Genomic DNA, 17,174 nt, shown 5'->3' with positions numbered 1-17,174 from the left:
ACAAACGGATATCTATCATTTCCATCACTGTGAGTAAAACAATATTACTTTATAATATTTACTCTAAATGTAGACAGGCTTCGGCCAAGACAGAAAAGTTCCGGACCGACTCGTCGCCGGACTCCCAGGCAACGCATCATCCCTGAAGCTTGCTTGTGAAGCGCTTTAATGAAATGTAGTAATTATTATGGTTAAAATGTTTTACTGATGAACTTCCGGTTAAAAGTGAAACCGCTGCGGACGTAAACAGAAGATGAGTTACGAGGCAAAGCGGTGTGGAGTGCAGTTCAGTCCTCCCTCCATAGTTTTATTCTATGAAGACAAGGAAACTAAACATGTGAGAAAGAGAGTTATACCTGTGCGAAACTTCTCGAAATATTCTGGTAAGGCATGACATTTATTTGTAATAACGACTCATGTACATGCATACACACAATTTATTTAATTTTGTTTGTTTATTTTACACTGGAATCCCAGCAGGCCCTCTTCAGATGCTACAATTGTGTTTGTTTGTTTACAGTACAGTTATTGTTCATTATCTCACCATAATATTGTGTTCAGACCCTCAGGACTCCAGATGTGCAACTTGGCAATAAGCTTGTGGCAACTTTATCGCACATTAACTGGATTTTAATGGGAATAACATGCACAACTATAACACCATGTAAACTGCAAGGATAAAGGCTTTAAGGAGGGTCCTTCATTTGTATCAAAACCATCACATTATACATATTCCCTAATATGTTTAATCAAATTTCCTCAAACTGGACAGGAAGACAGGAAGGTTCTGGGGCCCTGGGGATAATGAAATGAACACTTGCTGGATACTTTAAGCCACCGGGAACAGGGGGTAAACAGGGGCCCCTAACTGGTTAATCTGACCCTGTTGAATCCCTGATCTCTCTCCTTTACCTCCAGACTACAGCATGGCAGCAGAAAGGCTGAAGAACCACCCTCGGCACAGGGACTACCTGGAGAATGTGCCCCAGAGCCAGCTGGAGAAGCTTCACATCATCCTGCGAGATCACATGGAAGGCCTCAGCTTGGAGCACAGCCTGGCCTCGTTCCGCCTGGACCCTGACGAAGACCTCAACAAACTGGACGATGACGAGCTGGCTCGCAAGAAGGGCCAGATGGACGAACTGTTCGAGAAGAACCGGCGGCGCAAAGATGATCCCGACTTTGTCTATGACGTGGAAATGGATTTTGGCAAGACTACCCAGGAAAAATGCAGCTGGGACGAAGAGTCTGATGATGGATTTTAAAAATCTGATATTTCAGACTGCAAATCACCCAAAGTACAGATGTTCTATGAGACAACAGGAACATCTGACACAGCTCAAGTTTACTACACAGTCCATCTAAAGTCACACAGCATCATGTGGCTCTTCTTGCACACAGTAAAGTACATAATAAGCTGCCAGTTTATTAGGTACAGGTATCTATAACTGATGCAGTCTAATGCAACAACCGTTCGATAGATTCAACCTCCATGTAACCCACATTTACAATCAATAAGGGTAGATTAGATATTAGAAAAGGCAACACAATTCAACAAATCTGCAAACTGAAGCGCCCAAAATGTCCATAAAGTTGAACTAAAACAGTTTCAACAAACAGTGAACATTAAAACCTCCATGAAGGTTACATTTAAGCTAAATAACAGCAGCAATAAAAGACAGTATGGACCAACTTCAGGTAGCTTTAAGGCTCAAAGGACATTTTAAAACACACAAAACATTTCACTTAAAACTGCAATGAATGAAGTATATGAACGCATGAATAATAGGGAATATTTATTTGTTATAAAATACTGAATTTTACAAAATACAAAGACTTTGGCTCGTTTATTTTGTGGCTTTACACCTAACGTGTTATTCACAGTTGAATATGAAGAAGATAGTAAAATCCTATTAAATACAATTTGAGTGTACACCAATAAGTAAGCAATACAACATATATATATTTATACCTTTGGAGAAAAAAAACAGTGTCCACAAAATATTGTTCCATATCATACAAAACATATATATATGTATAGATGTGTGTGTTATATATACTGCATTTCCATCTGGTTTTAAAGGAGATAAACTATTTCATAAAACCTGCGGCATCAAACCTCTTCAGGGGGAAATTCATTCAAAGTGCTTCGATCCCTCCTTCAGCTGACACGAGACACTGACCGACCATTAGTACCAAAATACATTCAACAATGTCACAGGTTCTTTGAAAATTGATAAAGAATAAACTTACATTGCTTTGCTAGTTTGGTTTAAAGATAATCTACACACATCTATTCTTTTTACAGTGGTATCACTTGCAGTCATTTATGCAGCGCTGATGTATTCCCTAAAGAGGTAGGTAACTGAACATCTGACACATAATTCCTTTTACCACCAAAATTCGGTTTAAAAAAATCGTAATATTCTCAGCAGGCTGTTGATTCTTTTAGAAAATAGTTCTTTATAAAATTTCAAGTATGCTAGTGCCACAATCCAAAGACTTCCGAGCATGTTTGCGATGATAATATTTACACTGCACGATTTGAGAGGAAGGACGTTCTGATTGGTCGGAGAGATAATGATGTGTGAGAATGTAGCTGTACTCCCAATCCGGATCAGGCCTTTAAAAACAAGCTGTATGACCCATCAGGTCTATGGAGAGTTATAGGATCTGAATGAATATATATATATATATATATATATATATATATATATATATATATATATATATATATATATATATATATATATATATATATATATATATATATATATATATATATATATATATATACATATACACACACATTACACTATTAAGTACAACAGCAATACATACACTATTAGTTAAAAGTCACTTGCATTCAGAGGTTAATACCTCTGAATGCAAGTGAAGAAGTCAGTGTGAAGGAGTTTCCAAGTTGAAAAATATCCAAAGTTACCCTTTACATATTTCTGCAAGCAAGAGATCTCATTTCTTCTTCTTGTCTTGGGTGCACCTCGGACAAAACCTGAGAAATTAGAGAGAGGAGGGGAATATATGTTAAAGCAAGGAGGATAAACGTGAGGCATCTGCATTAATAATCATAATAAGAGAATAACGTTCTCACCATTTTCCTTTGGGTTTTGAGGCGAGATCCACACAAGCAAAGTGAAACCACTCAATCGGACACTGAGGGACGACAAACAACGTCATTATTGAGGATCTCTTGCAGAAACGGGCAGTGGAACTGGTTCCGACAGCGAGAAAAGGAACACTTACGTCTGGGTTATCGCATCCGATCATCTCTCCATACGACACCTGATGGCACAGGCAGTACGTCGGCTCGTTGGGGTCGACCGGCATGTCCAAAACGTCCGACGGCTGCATCGGCAGGAGAGCGTCACTCAAGTCTGGGCTGGAAGTCCAACGTAAAACATTAGAATTAAACATAAGTAAATAAATTAACGAGTCATTGGTGATCTGACTCAACACTGGTATCTAGTAAAACCCTTGGCCTGAAGGACCCATCAGCTCAAACATACCTGTTCTTTATCTTTTTCTTTTTGGGAGAATCCTCATCCGAACCCTTCCGTGCTCTTCCTCTGGATGCACGCTTCTCTCTCAGCCCCCGGGTTTCAGCCTCTGTGAGAAATATTCACATTTATAAAACGTGCATCAACTCTTTTTGTCTTCTGACAAAAGCCTCTCAGTCTCACGCAACTTACTTTTCACGGCTCTTCCTTCTGTACTTTCGTAGCCGCTCATTTCCAGTTTCTCCTTCAGCTCGTTCTCAAACCGAGCCAGATCTGCATCCAGTCTGCGGATGTGTTTGTCCACCTGCAGGAAAAAGGATTTCATGTAGAACCAGACCATGTGTGTGGCTTCATTTGCATATCCAGAATATACTTTATGAAAACCATAAAGTGCGACTTAAGGGATAGTTTGAAGTGTAGATGGTGGTCGGCACACCCAAAGTTCCGGGCAGGAAACTGACCATTTCGTACGTCTGCATTGCGAGCTGAACTTTGTCGTCGCTGAACTCTTTGCACTTGCTGTAGGCGTTTTGGATCTTCTGCAGGTGTTCCACTCTCTGCTCTGAGGCCAGGTTCTTCACCTTCACAACGTACTCCTCAGCCAGTTTGTCGATCTCTCCTTTCTTCTCTGCACAACAACACGATTATTACAGGGATGGCTAACCACAATTGATCGGCACAATACTTGAAAGCTTAGTTATCTACATCTAAAACTTGTACGGTTGGTTTTAAATGGTGCAACACAAGCAGCATGCTACACTCAGAGGCCCTCACACCTACTGAGATGTTTTCAGTTATCTTAGCTGATCAATATTCTTCCACAGCAGACTTTATGACAAAGCAGGAAATGCACAAGTGTAATTAATTGTAAGCCAGTTCCAGGGCTCACCTAAATTTGCTTGGTTTATTGGGAGAGTTAAAGGAGCTGAGCCATTGTTAATGCTATTAGTTACACCTGTGCTATTGAGCAAAATCACTATAAATGGACAAAATAATGTAAAAATCATAAAAGGTGTAGGTCAAGATGATACCATTCAAGCTCAGTCTGTGCACACTGACCTGAGAAGAGGTCTAATAAGGCAAAATACATTCTAACACCTGTGCAGGTAGACTATTTGTGTGTAGGGGGTTTTAAGTCAATAAAACATTTTGATAATAATATCTTTATGAGGTTAAATGATCACCTTCAGTCCTGTTGTCCAGGTCCCGCATCAAAGTAAAGTTTCTCTGCAGCTCACATGGAAGGTTTTCAATACCTAGAGAAGAAATCGACATCAGGGTGAGAGAGACATTCCATCTAACGCTGCACTTATTCATCCACTTATCAATGTAGTGTCACTCAAGGAAAAAAAAACAACTGTCCATGAGTGTCAGAACTATAGCCCAATTATAATAACAGAGTAAACCAGTGTGTTGCGTTTATAATTTTGCTCAATAAAAAAAATTGTGTTGTCAAATTGTGTAAAGTTGAGAACACACATTTAATTTGTCCCACTTTTTAAATGCATTACTGTTAATGCTTTCAGAGAGAGCACTATAGTGTTAAAGCATCCACGGTATCGTTACAGGAAGTGACACACTTTAGAAGCCCCGCCCTCCAGCGCGTCACTGCTAACGGGAAACGCGGTAATCAACAGGTTGCAAATGCATGGTACCTGCCACCCAAACACACATTTTGACCCAGAAAACAGAAAATTTCAAAGTTTTATAATATTGAGTATGACGACAACATTTTTTAACAACCTTATAAACTCGTTGCTAGTTTCCAGGTCACCTAACCTAGTTAGCTGCTGTGACAGATCCCTAAAATGCACAGCAACCGCTAACTACAAACGGTTAACCCTGTTTCTAAATATTAGTACATTTATTACAGATAAGTTACATTCACGTTACCCGCTGAGTGACTTTTAACACCGTACGCCCAACTTTACCACCACCAACGGCGATGCTAACCAGTTAGCATATCGAGCTAGTGACCTAACAGCTAGCTGCTAACGCGCGGTGCCGCTATCCTCAAAGCAAATATAAAGTACTCGATACAGTAAAACTAAACCTCAAACACACGTAAGATGTTCACAATAGTAATATGAATACAGTGTATATTCCGGATACTCACTGTCAAGGTAATGCTCCAAGTATATAGCCGTCGCCATTTCAGGTTAGCTGTTTAGCTTCTGCGTTTTTCTCGTAAAAACAACCGTTGGCCGGAGAGGTGACGGGCTTGTTTTGTAACCCTGGGTCGCCCGTCGGTCAGTGGCTTCGAGGTACTTGATGGTGGTCTGAACCAGGCGGTAGTGAAACGACGCTCGCTGCTGCTTTGCGGTTGCCCAGAATGAGTTCCCTCCCTCTACCACACATGCACCGTGGGGCCGTTCAGGATACAACTTTGTTCTGTGAGTTTGTGACTCGCATGCGCAAGCGGACATCTCCAACGGTTGTGTGCGGGGTCTCCTGCTGCGTCTGTCAAGTAGAACTTTTTCTCAAACGAATCATTTTACCTCAGTGTTGCCATCGATGTAACGTTATAGTTATGTACAGTGCTTTATATAGCGAATGCACCTTGTCCACTTAATTAAATATATTAATTAAATATATAAAACCACCACACACAGGAACAGCTTCTTTCCACTGGGCGTCACTCTCATGAACAATTAATCAGACATACTGCACCTCCATTCTGCACTAATATCCCAAATCCATTGTCCATTGTTGTTCTTTATGTTCATATATATTCTTCGATATTTATTTATATTTATATTGTACATGGTAGTTCAATGTGTATGCTTAGTTTCTCTGTTCTCCTTTGTTGTCTTTAGTGTCCTCGTTTTCATATTTTTCTTGATTATTTGTTATATTCCATGTATGTACGTTGTTGAGAGCAATGTGTAAACCGGAGTAAAATTCCATGTATGCGTACGTATACATGGCCAATAAAGCAACGCTGACAGGTTAGCGTTATGTCATTCAAAACAAACGCCTCCCTCTCCCGAAGAGACTGATGCTAAGATGCACCGCGGGCGGGGCTAAAGGGGCAACTATCGAAGAGCAAAATAACAGCTGTTTTTATTTTATATTTTACATTTTACATTTTATTTATTTTATATTTTATATTACTATAAGTAGGCTACTGATCCACACTCCATACCAGTTGATGGCGGTAATGCACCAATTCATTGTTTACCAACCGCCAATAAACCTAAAAAAAGAAGCAGAAGAAGAAGGAGAAGAGCAAAATAACGGCTGTCTACGGGTCGTGTCCAATCGGTTTATCGGTCAAGCTTTTTTTTTGACTCCGAGGAGGAGGGCATCGTCTTTTTTATTATTTAATATTTTTTATGCATCTCACTTCCGTGTTTTGCTACCTCCTCACGAAAGCCTTCATCTTTTTTTTTTCCTTCATAAAACATACAAATAATCAAGTAAGTATCTAAATGACACTCTGCCTTTACAAATGGATTGTTATCCTCTGTTATAAACGACCAGTGTTGGTGTTTTAAGCTATAAGTTAGCTCTTAGCATTGTGAACTAGTTTAGCTTAGTACGACATATCACCACTCACGTGAGACGTCACATACAAACGTCAGTTAAGCTAAGCTAACTTCGACTGATATCAGAGCAGAAACATGCTAAAATAAACTTTACAGCTGGTTTAAAATGTATTCCTGGGTTAACTGTGCTTTAATCTCGTCAGTCCGACTTGTATTATTAAGAAATGAGGATGATTCACAACTGGCCTGTTGCTCGTTACCAACTGTTACCGTTAGGCTAACTAGCTAAGTGCCATGACAACCAGAATCCTCCTCTTCGTCCTCCAACAAGTTTATGTATACAATGTACACCAAGCTAATGTATATGATGAAGTAATGCTACTCTGTTTATATTAATATAACAGAATATCATTCAAAAGAGTGAATGTAACACAACATAATAAAGTTATGATACCGTATGGGATAAGAGACATAGTATAAGGTGTATTATTAGTGTAGTAATATAGAAGTATAGTGTAACATAGTATTTAGTGTTAGATATAACATTATATATAGTATAATGCAGCAATGGGCTGTAATTGAATAGAATATCACAGACATTATAAAATGCTGTTCACTGTGTACATAGTCACAGGATGCAGGATGGTATTTACAGTTGCTGTTGTTTGATTAGCTACTAATTACACTATAATTAGTTCCATTACTGACAGATGCTGACTGACGTGTATGTATACATATATTTATATATATATTATTGTTTTAGGTGTCTCCTCTAAGATGGCTATGGTAAAGAGTGGTTGGCTCCATCGACAAAGTGAGTAGCCTGACACAGTTCACCAGTTTATGAATATGAAACTTATTATAATACAGTTTAAAGATGCTGTGACATTTGGTGTGATGTGAATAATAATTGAGTTTGAGTGTATATTATTATATTTCCATTTAAAAGGCACCATACTGCGCCGGTGGAAGAAGAACTGGTTTGACTTGTGGGCCGACGGACGCCTCGTGTTCTATAACGATCAACAGTGGAGCGACATGGAGGACGACATCCACATGAGGGTCGACTGCATCAACATACGCAACGCTGCTGCGTGCCAAGGTGACGTCATCGGATACATGATGTCATTAGCTGCACGATGATGTCATTAGCACAACTTTAATCAAAACAAGCCTCGTCACTGTTAGCATCCACACACACACACACACACACACATATATAAGGGGGAGGAGGGGTGGCCCGTCATCGGTGGCACAATGATGTCATTTGCACAACCTATGTTCATATTTAATATTTAAATGTCTCCTCTCTGTGTTCTCAGACCTGAACCCAGCGGAGGGGAAGATGCGTGAGGCTTTGTTCCAGATCGTGTGCAGAGACGGACGAGTCATCAGTCTGTGTGCAGAGAGTGCAGATGACGCTCTGTAAGACATTTATCACTTCGATGGGTTATTTTGGCCACTTTGGTGAAGTTGAATGTTTTGAGTTAAAACAAGAGGTTACTTTACATTTTTGTACACATGACATCTATTGCACTTCTGTCTATTTTTGGGGGAGTTTTCCCTGTTCCGATGTGAGCGTGCCGGGACAGAGGACGTTAGAAAGCTGAGTTGAATTGAATCCTTAGTTTCTGTGTTGCAGGGCGTGGACCATGGTGCTTCAGGATGCCAGAATGAATGCGGTGAGTTTCTGCTACATAAGTTTGATTTGTTACCAAAGTATGAACAGGAAGTTGTTGTAAAAACCAACCGGTTTCTCTTTATCTGTCTTATTAATGAACAAGCTGCGACTAAAAATGATTTTTATGATCAGGCAACATGAAGCTGGCAACAACTGTGAAACAACTCTCTTATTGTCTGTCATATAAGCATCTATGTTGATAAACATACGGCCTTTATGAGGGTTTCTCAGAATTCTCTACTGCTTCTAAATGTCCAAAAAGCTCAGTTTTGTTGGTGTTCATTGATCATGTGTTTCTTTTTGTTTGTTGTTTTAGGTGGTTGCTACACCTCAGATCGGCTTTGCACAGGAAGTGAGGCCGTCTGCTCCCCCCCCCTACTCAGATTATGCTCTCCCACCTCAGGTAAAAGGCATAAACAGTATGAATATATGCAACGTAATCTCAAAGAACTGTTCCCATGATATCTTACTAAGTTACTCCTCATTTTAAAGGCGTTTTTCTACGAAAGTCCAGCAACACGTGTCAATATCCGCTCGTTACGTGCATCCAGTCTTTTCAAAATAAACTTCCATTTTCACAGGAAACAACTCTGTTAGGTTTAGTTTTTTGCAGTCTTTGATGCTACCTGGTTAACGATTAACTGGATTACATACAAATTGCTTTCGTGGGACATCTACGAATTACGGGGCGTTCATTTTTACGTAGATAAAGCTACGAACGTAGGAGAACGGCCTGGCATATGACGAGAATTTGTTAAAAGTTTAGTTTAGCACAAAAACAGCAACGTGCCCGGGATTTTCAGGCCTCAACAGTGTTTTCTTTTCCTCAATAAACTAATCGGACTCAGCTCTAAAAATCTGTGAAATGATTTGTTACCAAAGAACAGCAGACAGGCATATAAAAGTACAATATGATTACACTGTATTCACAATTTGACACACTTACATTTGGTTTGTCGTGATCCTTTTTAAGGGAAAACCAAGCTAACAGAAAACAAACAATACATAGTTGGAGGTTAGTACCATCTTCTGGTGTAGCCGTGGAAATGTTTAAAAGCTCAACACTGAATCGATTGTCTCTCTAGTAACACGGAGGACTTGCTAGATCCCACAGAGAATTAACAGTCTCTGTCCTTCTTCAGCAGGTCTATGCTCCGGGTCCGTATGGAGAGTATGTCGCACCTCCACCGCACGCCACACAGATCGTGTACTCTCCTGACGGGCAGCCCTACGCTGTGGCTTACCCTTATCAGTACCAAGGTAAAGTAACTGTCAGCGTACGTGCAGAAGTAAACCAAGCTTCAATCCCCCCCCAAACGATTGCAAAGTGAAATGAGAGGTGGTGTCTCCGCTCTAGGTGGGTACGCCGCTCCTGGAGTGAACCACGCCGTTATCCGGGAACGGCAGTGGGACGACGGAGGAGACGTGGCGTTGGGCATGCTGGCCGGAGCGGCAACTGGCCTGGCGATCGGCTCCCTCTTCGCTGTCTTCTAGTGTCTTGATTAATGTATTTATCTAGTAAGCACACCCCCCCCTCCCCCCTTTATGTTTGCAGCATTCGGCTTCTTCTCTGTGCCATCACATGAGTCGGAGTAAAATGCGTCTTTTTGGGCTACTTCCATCTATGAAGGATGATTGTGATGGGCAGTGATCTGCTCCATGTGTTCTATAAACACACATACAGTAAATACTGTTAGCACTTTCTCTAATGTTTCCTACTCTCTCTGTGATGTCTAAATATGAATGTTATTTAACCAAAAAACTATTACTCCATTTTTGAAAGGTACAGTGTGAAGCATCTAGAGTGATCTATTGGCAGAGATGGAATATTATGAAGTATGTTTTTGTTACTGTACAACCACCTTAAAGTAAGAATCGCTGTGTTTCCGTGAGCTTAGAATGAGTTTATATTTACATAAGGAGTCGGCCTGCCGTATTTCTACAGTAGCCCAAGAGGGTCAAACCAAACACTGGCTCTAGATGAGGACATTCACCGATTCACACTTGTAAACGTCACCGCTAGATGCCGGTAAAAACCTACTCACTAGATCTTTAATAGAGAGGCACCGGTTGAAATTTTCTCGGCTGATTCCGATCTTTTTGAAAAGTCTGACCTGCTCATTCTGATCTTCTTTCTTTCCAAGAATCATGATTCACTGTCAAAAAAACGGATATATGATATAGATATATATATATATCGATCGGCCGGTCTCGGGTCGTGGCCGATCAGCTGACAACCGGTTTCGACCGGTGGCCGAACGCTCGGTGTGTCTCTACTCTTTAAAGAGTTATTTAAGTAACAGGAAAGACACTTCTCCATTCATGTACTGTACATTTCAGGTCATCACTGTTTGTTTTCTTTATGTTTACAAAATGACTGTAATAGTCATCAATTAGTGTATTTATTTTTCTTTAGTTTTGTGTTCACCTCTGTGTACTTTACCGTTACTGTGTTTTACTCGTCTGTTTTGGGTGTGATTACATGAAGTGGTTCTTTGGCTCCTCGGGTTACTTGTGGTGGAGGTGAGCGCACGCACACACACACACACACACACACACTTTAAATTTGAGGTGGGATCTGGTTGTGATGGATGTCTGATGATGTCACCACCAATAAGTCTGCATAAGAGGAACCACTGGATGGAAGCGATAAGGGACGTCTCTCATTACTCATATGTTGTTCATACATGCTCTATTTATGGTCATGTTTTCATTGGCAGCTGTTGAACCATACGTTACTTTTCTTTTTTGTCATTTGAAATGTGTTTGCTTTGATATTTTGGTTTTATTTCGGTAGGTTCGGTGCAGTCTGCACAAACACCAATCAGGTCGTTCCGTCTCTTGTTTAGTTACAGTTCAGTTTTCACTCCAAATGACTTGAATATCGTCAGATGTTTTCCATCATTCATGTGAAGTGTGACCGTTTATTCACTTTGAAAAAGCAACTTCTGCTCAGTAGGAAACATGTTTGCTCTGCACATCTTTATATTAATGACACTACGAGATGTTGAAGATTTCATTTAACTGAAGCAAACTATCAGCTTGTGCAAGCGGCGTAACGATGATGTAATCTTTTGTATATTTCTCCTATTAAATTATGATCTACCCTGCATTTAGAATATATATGATCGTTAACTAACAGATGTATTTTCAACAATTAAATATATGTTCACAAAGTTACTAAACAGTCCTGTTTCTGTGTTGTTTATTTAACCCTGAGACGTTCGTTCACACATGTCGTGTAGGTTACAGCAATAGTGCAAATCTCCACCGTAACAAGTTTTATTCATGTAACCAGTAAGTGACCTCAAACCCCCAAAATAAACACACCGAGCATTCACACTTGTGTCTGAGATCAGGCAACATACTGAGAGGATGTATAAGAAGTTCACGTCACAGTAACCGACTACTACGCTCTGAAAGTTGAAACTAGAAATGCAGATGATTTACGTATAGACAGCATTTACAAATGCTTTAAAAAGGCATTGTTGTACAATATTTGATATAATTTAATAACCCAATAGAAGCCCAGAAGGCCCATTTGAAGCTTGTGATGACAACTTTGTGTATAGAGAAACAAGAATAACCAGTAAAAGGTTATTTACATGTTTAAAAGAGTCCGTTTTCATACATTTGACAGCAATAAATTCCCATTTATAAAAACCAACCCTGAAACTGATTCTGTTCAGTGCAAAACAAAGACTATACTAAGAGGCATGTAGTGTTGCATTCACCCACTGCATCATGACCATCTGTTGTTCATATTCTAGAACAGTGATGGTGTCTTTAAAACAAATAAAGATCACTTTGGTTTGAGACATGCCAAATAAAACCAATACGCTAAAGAACAAACCGTACAAACGTGAAGATATAAACACGAGCAACAGCAGATCAATTCATTTGTGATAAATAGTGCTGATGGTGCAGATGATTAATTGATTAGTTGAAGAAAAAGTCATCAATTAAGATTTTGATCATCAATTAATCATTTTGGTCAATTCTCCTTCATAGAAACGGGTGCTTATCTTGAACTACAACCTTAAAGGGAGAGGTCGGATGTTTTTGAAGATGGGTCGTATGAGGAACGCATCCATAGTCAGTGTGTTACCAAAACAGACAAGAGTATCAGCAAAGCAAAGCAATGTACTGCTGTGGAGGTATGTTAGACTCCTACAAGAATCAAAATCAGTGTAAGTGAACGCTATATTTAGAATGTTTTCACCTCTTTACCTTGATGTTAAACAGCTCTTTCTGACGGGAACTTAAGCCGTTATCTTTGCTCTCTACAAAGACACCAGACTCCGTTCACTAAAACACTGATTCTACCTCTCAGGAGACAGGAGTCGCTGGTCTACTGCTGCCTCCATCAGTTTGTGTTACTGTGTGACTTTGGTGTTTTAAAGGTTTAGTTCTGATTCACCAAAGTCACACAACAACAAACAAACTAACAGACGGAGGCAGCGGTATGACCAGAAACTCCTGTGCTCTGTGAGGTAAAAATGATTACTTTTGTCAATGGAGTCTGGTGGCTTTGAAGAGAGCAAAGAGAACAGCTTTACTTCTCCGCCAGAGAGGTCTGTCTCACAGCGAGGTAAAGAGGTGAAAAAAACCAAAATATAGCGTTCACTTAAACCGATATAGATTCTTTCAGGAGTCTAAAATACGTCCACAGCAGTACATTAGTTTGCTCCCGTGCTGGTTCTCCTGTCTGTTTCTATAATCTCATCTGCTGTAGTAGAACACCTCATACAGACACACTTCTAAACATCCAAACTGTCCCTTTAATATTATTTCTATTGCTTTGACCGCTAATCGGCTTCAGAAACTAAAGAACTTTAGGCTCCAGTAACTGGTGATTGATGTTTTCAAGATGATTAATCGAATGATCGCAAACGTAATTGACAGTGAAAATAGTTGTTGGTTGCAGTCTTATTAAAAAGTAGAGCGTGAGTATTATTAGCCTTCTTGACCAAAGTCCTCTGTAAACTTCCTCAGCTTGTCCAGGTCCTGATCGTTCACCGTCGGCTTGGTGCTTGCGAGTGACCTCAGCATGTCGGGCTGCACGTGAAAAACATCACAATGAGTGACGATCGATGCCGTCCACGTATAAATAAACATACTTTCCTCTCCTGGCCGAACACTGAGTCTTTTCTTACCATGGACACGACCGGCTCCAGAAGTTTCTCCCCAGGAACGTCCATCCACGTCATCGCGATGGCGTTGGGATCACCCGGAGAACACGGAGTCAGGAGGTCGTCCACCACGACGTCGGGGTTGTTCCACGATGACCCGCGGACCTTAAACCAGTGTGTGTGTGTGTGTGTGTGTGTGTGTGTGTGTGTGTGGACGGACAGAAGTAAGGACAAAAAGAAACATGAGACGCTAAGGTTCATACAGGTGTAGTGGCAACGTTTAGGTTGAGAACGAGGAACTACTTCACTACTTCTTGAATGAATAATGTCTATTTAGTGTCTCGCCATTAGTGACCTCTCTCGTTAAGAAAGTTATTTCACTGAGGTAATAAATCAAGAGAGAAGTAGAGTCATTTTCTCAGAGACTTCTATACAACCAGAGGAGTCATATTCCAAAAAGTCCTTCTAGGATAACGAACATCGGTTTGAGTGTTTTTACCTTTTTGAAGTGAGTGGAGGACTGAACCAGCCTGACCGGCTGCATCAGGGCGTCTCTAACGATGACACTGATGTCCGCCCCAGAGTAGCCCTCCGTCTTTTGGCCCAGGGTGACGAAGTCCGCCTCCGCCAGGCTGTTGGGGGTGGAGCCCAGATGCAGTTTGAACATGAAGGAGCGGGCGTGCGCCTCGGGCAGCGGGATGTAGATTCGCTTTTCAAACCTGAGAGAAACAAAAGATTCAATCAGCCACCACGAAGCATTCAACCTCTTATGTCCTGATTGTTTTTAATCTCTTAAACTTTCCCTTTAGATCATCTTTTCCAGCAGCAAGAGACAAGTGACCTGATGTTTAAACTTCAGAACAGATGGTTGTGTGAGACGTTGTGGTGCCTCGTCGTGCTTTAGCTGCAATGTTCATCATGTCTAATAAAACATTTGCTGCTCTTGTCCCCCTAATCAATAAGAAGGTTGTGATAAACACCTTTATGTACAAACATAGAAGTTTCCCAGTTTTAGCAGAATACTTTGAGTATTATGCAGCAGACAGAAATATGACCAGAACTTCGCCATCAAACTGGCCCAGAGAGGAGAGCTGAGATGGAAGCTAAGCTAACCCAGCTAGGACCTCAGGCGACTCCACTACCCAGCATGCTCCTGGCTGTCTGATGCCCGGTCGAAGAAAAATAAGACGTTTCGTTGTGCATCTCTGTGTTGCATTATGACAATAAATGATCCTTGAAATCCTTGAATTCATTAAATAGTTGTTGAGATATTTCAGGCTTCATCAAGCGAAGGACATTACTTGCATAACAAAAGAGGTAAATCACTTTTAGATGCAGGTCAGGATTGTTTATGATTAAGAATAATAATTATATGTAAAAAGTATTCTCGTACGTACGGCAGTATTTCTACACAAGTGAAACTAACCTCCTCCTGATTGCAGAGTCCAGCGTCCACGGTATGTTTGTGGCTCCGAGGACCAGGATTCCCTCGTTGTCATTTCCAACGCCTGAGAGGAGAAGGACATTTTGTCGTAAACAAAGAACTTGCCATTCAGATTATTGTCAGCTTCGTCTCTCCTCGCTCACCTTGCATCTGGACGAGGAACTCTGTCTTGATTCTGCGCGCCGCTTCGCTCTCGTTCCTGGAGCCGCAGAGGCAGTCGATCTCGTCGATGAAGATGATGGACGGCTTGTGCTCTCGGGCTAAAGTGAACAGGCTCTTCACCAACCTGGTGAGAGAGAGAGGAACAGCCAGATGTTTAGTGTCAGTTTATCTCATTCAAAAGATGTATCGTCATGTAAAGAACCCCGAGGCCTCACTTCTCACTCTCACCCAACCACTTGGACACGAGGTCGGAGGAGGAGATGGAGAAGCAGGTGGAGTTGTTGGCCTCCGTGGCCACCGCGGCCACCGCCTTGGCTAGGTAGGTTTTCCCTGTTCCCGGAGGACCAAACAGCAGGATCCCCCGCCCTGCACAAATAGATGTATTATTAAACACTACTCATTTTCAGGAGGTGTTAGAGCTGGCTTGTTGTTCTCAGTACCTTTGAACAGATGAGGGAATTTGATGGGCAGGATCACGGCTTCTTTCAAGGCTTCTTTGGCGCCCTCTAGTCCAGCTACATCGTCCCACTTAATGTTCGGCTTTTCCATGACAATAGCACCTGTGAGAGGGATGGGTTTGATGAAGCACATCTCTTTCTGCAATGTCATGTAATGATGTTGATGTTTTACGCATCTTATTTAACTGCTGCATCTAGAGAGCTGATACTTTGGTACCAAGTTGATGCCAAAATGTAACGCTGCTTGTTCCCTTGTGAACAACAAATCTGTCTTTCTGCATTCTCACAGGCTACAAAACACGCCCAGAACTTCCGGGATCGACCTACTTATCTTAACCCCAAACCACAACTTTTTCCGACACCTAACCAAGTAGTTTTTGGTGCCTATCTATGGCATCCACGGTATCGTTACAGGAAGTGACGCACTTTAGAAGCCCCGCCCCCAATCACGTCACTACTAACCGGAAACGCGGTAATCAACAGGTTGCGCATGCATGGTACCTGCCACCCAAACACACATTTTGACCCAGAAAACAGAATTTAAAAGTTTTATAATATTGAGTATGACGACAATATTTTTTAACAACCTTATAAACTCGTTGCTAGTTTCCAGGTCACCTAACCTAGTTAGCTGCTGTGACAGATCCCTAAAATGCACAGCAACCGCTAACTACAAACGGTTAACCCTGTTTCTAAATATTAGTACATTTATTACAGATAAGTTACATTCACGTTACCCGCTGAGTGACTTTTAACACCGTACGCCCAACTTCACCACCACCAACGGCGATGCTAACCAGTTAGCATATCGAGCTAGTGTTCCGCTATCCTCAAAGCAAATATAAAGTACTCGATACAGTAAAACTAAACCTCAAACACACGTAAGATGTTCACAATAGTAATATGAATACAGTGTATATTCCGGATACTCACTGTCAAGGTAATGCTCCAAGTATATAGCCGTCGCCATTTCAGGTTAGCTGTTTAGCTTCTGCGTTATTCTCGTAAAAACAACCGTTGGCCGGAGAGGTGACGGGCTTGTTTTGTAACCCTGGGTCGCCCGTCGGTCAGTGGCTTAGAGGTGGTCTTCATGGTGGTCTGAACCAGGCGGTAGTGAAACGACGCTCGCTCGCTGCTGCTTTGCGGTTGCCCAGAATGAGTTCCCTCCCTCTACCACACATGCACCGTGGGGCCGTTCAGGATACAACTTTGTTCTGTGAGTTTGTGACTCGCATGCGCAAGCGGACATCTCCAACGGTTGTGTGCGGGGTCTCCTGCTGCGTCTGTCAAG

General features: G+C 41.3%; 4 protein-coding genes across 5 annotated transcripts; 2 read left to right on the top strand and 2 right to left on the bottom strand.

The window, feature by feature from the left end:
• Positions 1–115: 115 nt before the first annotated feature.
• cep19 (centrosomal protein 19) lies at positions 116–1,834 on the top strand. Its single transcript, XM_076087402.1, has 2 exons — positions 116–383; positions 919–1,834. Exons 1-2 carry the CDS (start codon positions 254–256, stop codon positions 1,263–1,265), a joined length of 477 nt encoding a protein of 158 aa, XP_075943517.1. The 5' UTR covers positions 116–253; the 3' UTR covers positions 1,266–1,834.
• Positions 1,835–2,785: 951 nt separating this feature from the next.
• On the bottom strand, positions 2,786–6,102 carry ing5a (inhibitor of growth family, member 5a). The gene is made up of 8 exons (XM_076087399.1): positions 5,635–6,102; positions 4,703–4,774; positions 3,980–4,146; positions 3,711–3,822; positions 3,528–3,627; positions 3,265–3,400; positions 3,113–3,174; positions 2,786–3,013 (listed from the first exon to the last, which is right to left on the bottom strand). Exons 1-8 carry the CDS (start codon positions 5,669–5,671, stop codon positions 2,974–2,976), a joined length of 726 nt encoding a protein of 241 aa, XP_075943514.1. The 5' UTR covers positions 5,672–6,102; the 3' UTR covers positions 2,786–2,973.
• Positions 6,103–6,524: 422 nt separating this feature from the next.
• plekhb2 (pleckstrin homology domain containing, family B (evectins) member 2) lies at positions 6,525–11,874 on the top strand. Of its 2 annotated transcripts, none has more exons than XM_076087401.1 (8): positions 6,525–6,937; positions 7,770–7,820; positions 7,956–8,108; positions 8,329–8,431; positions 8,649–8,688; positions 9,004–9,090; positions 9,833–9,947; positions 10,045–11,874. In XM_076087401.1, the coding sequence occupies exons 2-8, from the start codon at positions 7,784–7,786 to the stop codon at positions 10,179–10,181; spliced, it is 672 nt and encodes a 223-aa protein (XP_075943516.1). In that variant the 5' UTR covers positions 6,525–6,937; positions 7,770–7,783; the 3' UTR covers positions 10,182–11,874. The 2 variants fall into 2 exon arrangements, with proteins under 2 accessions (XP_075943516.1, XP_075943515.1); XM_076087400.1 differs by having other exon boundaries at positions 6,528–6,937; positions 9,830–9,947.
• A 1-nt stretch (position 11,875) lies between these two features.
• On the bottom strand, positions 11,876–17,156 carry LOC142946284 (vacuolar protein sorting-associated protein 4B-like). The gene is made up of 8 exons (XM_076087398.1): positions 16,817–17,156; positions 15,866–15,985; positions 15,641–15,791; positions 15,407–15,549; positions 15,246–15,327; positions 14,319–14,538; positions 13,844–13,984; positions 11,876–13,745 (listed from the first exon to the last, which is right to left on the bottom strand). Exons 1-8 carry the CDS (start codon positions 16,851–16,853, stop codon positions 13,644–13,646), a joined length of 996 nt encoding a protein of 331 aa, XP_075943513.1. The 5' UTR covers positions 16,854–17,156; the 3' UTR covers positions 11,876–13,643.
• Positions 17,157–17,174: the final 18 nt, after the last annotated feature.

This window comes from Anarhichas minor, unplaced genomic scaffold, assembly GCF_050575085.1.
Source record: "Anarhichas minor isolate MPS153535 unplaced genomic scaffold, ASM5057508v1 ptg000010l, whole genome shotgun sequence".
NCBI classification, from domain to species: domain Eukaryota; kingdom Metazoa; phylum Chordata; class Actinopteri; order Perciformes; family Anarhichadidae; genus Anarhichas; species Anarhichas minor.
The sequence above is the reverse complement of the archived record's forward strand: the minus strand, read 5'-3'. Positions and strand labels throughout refer to the sequence as shown.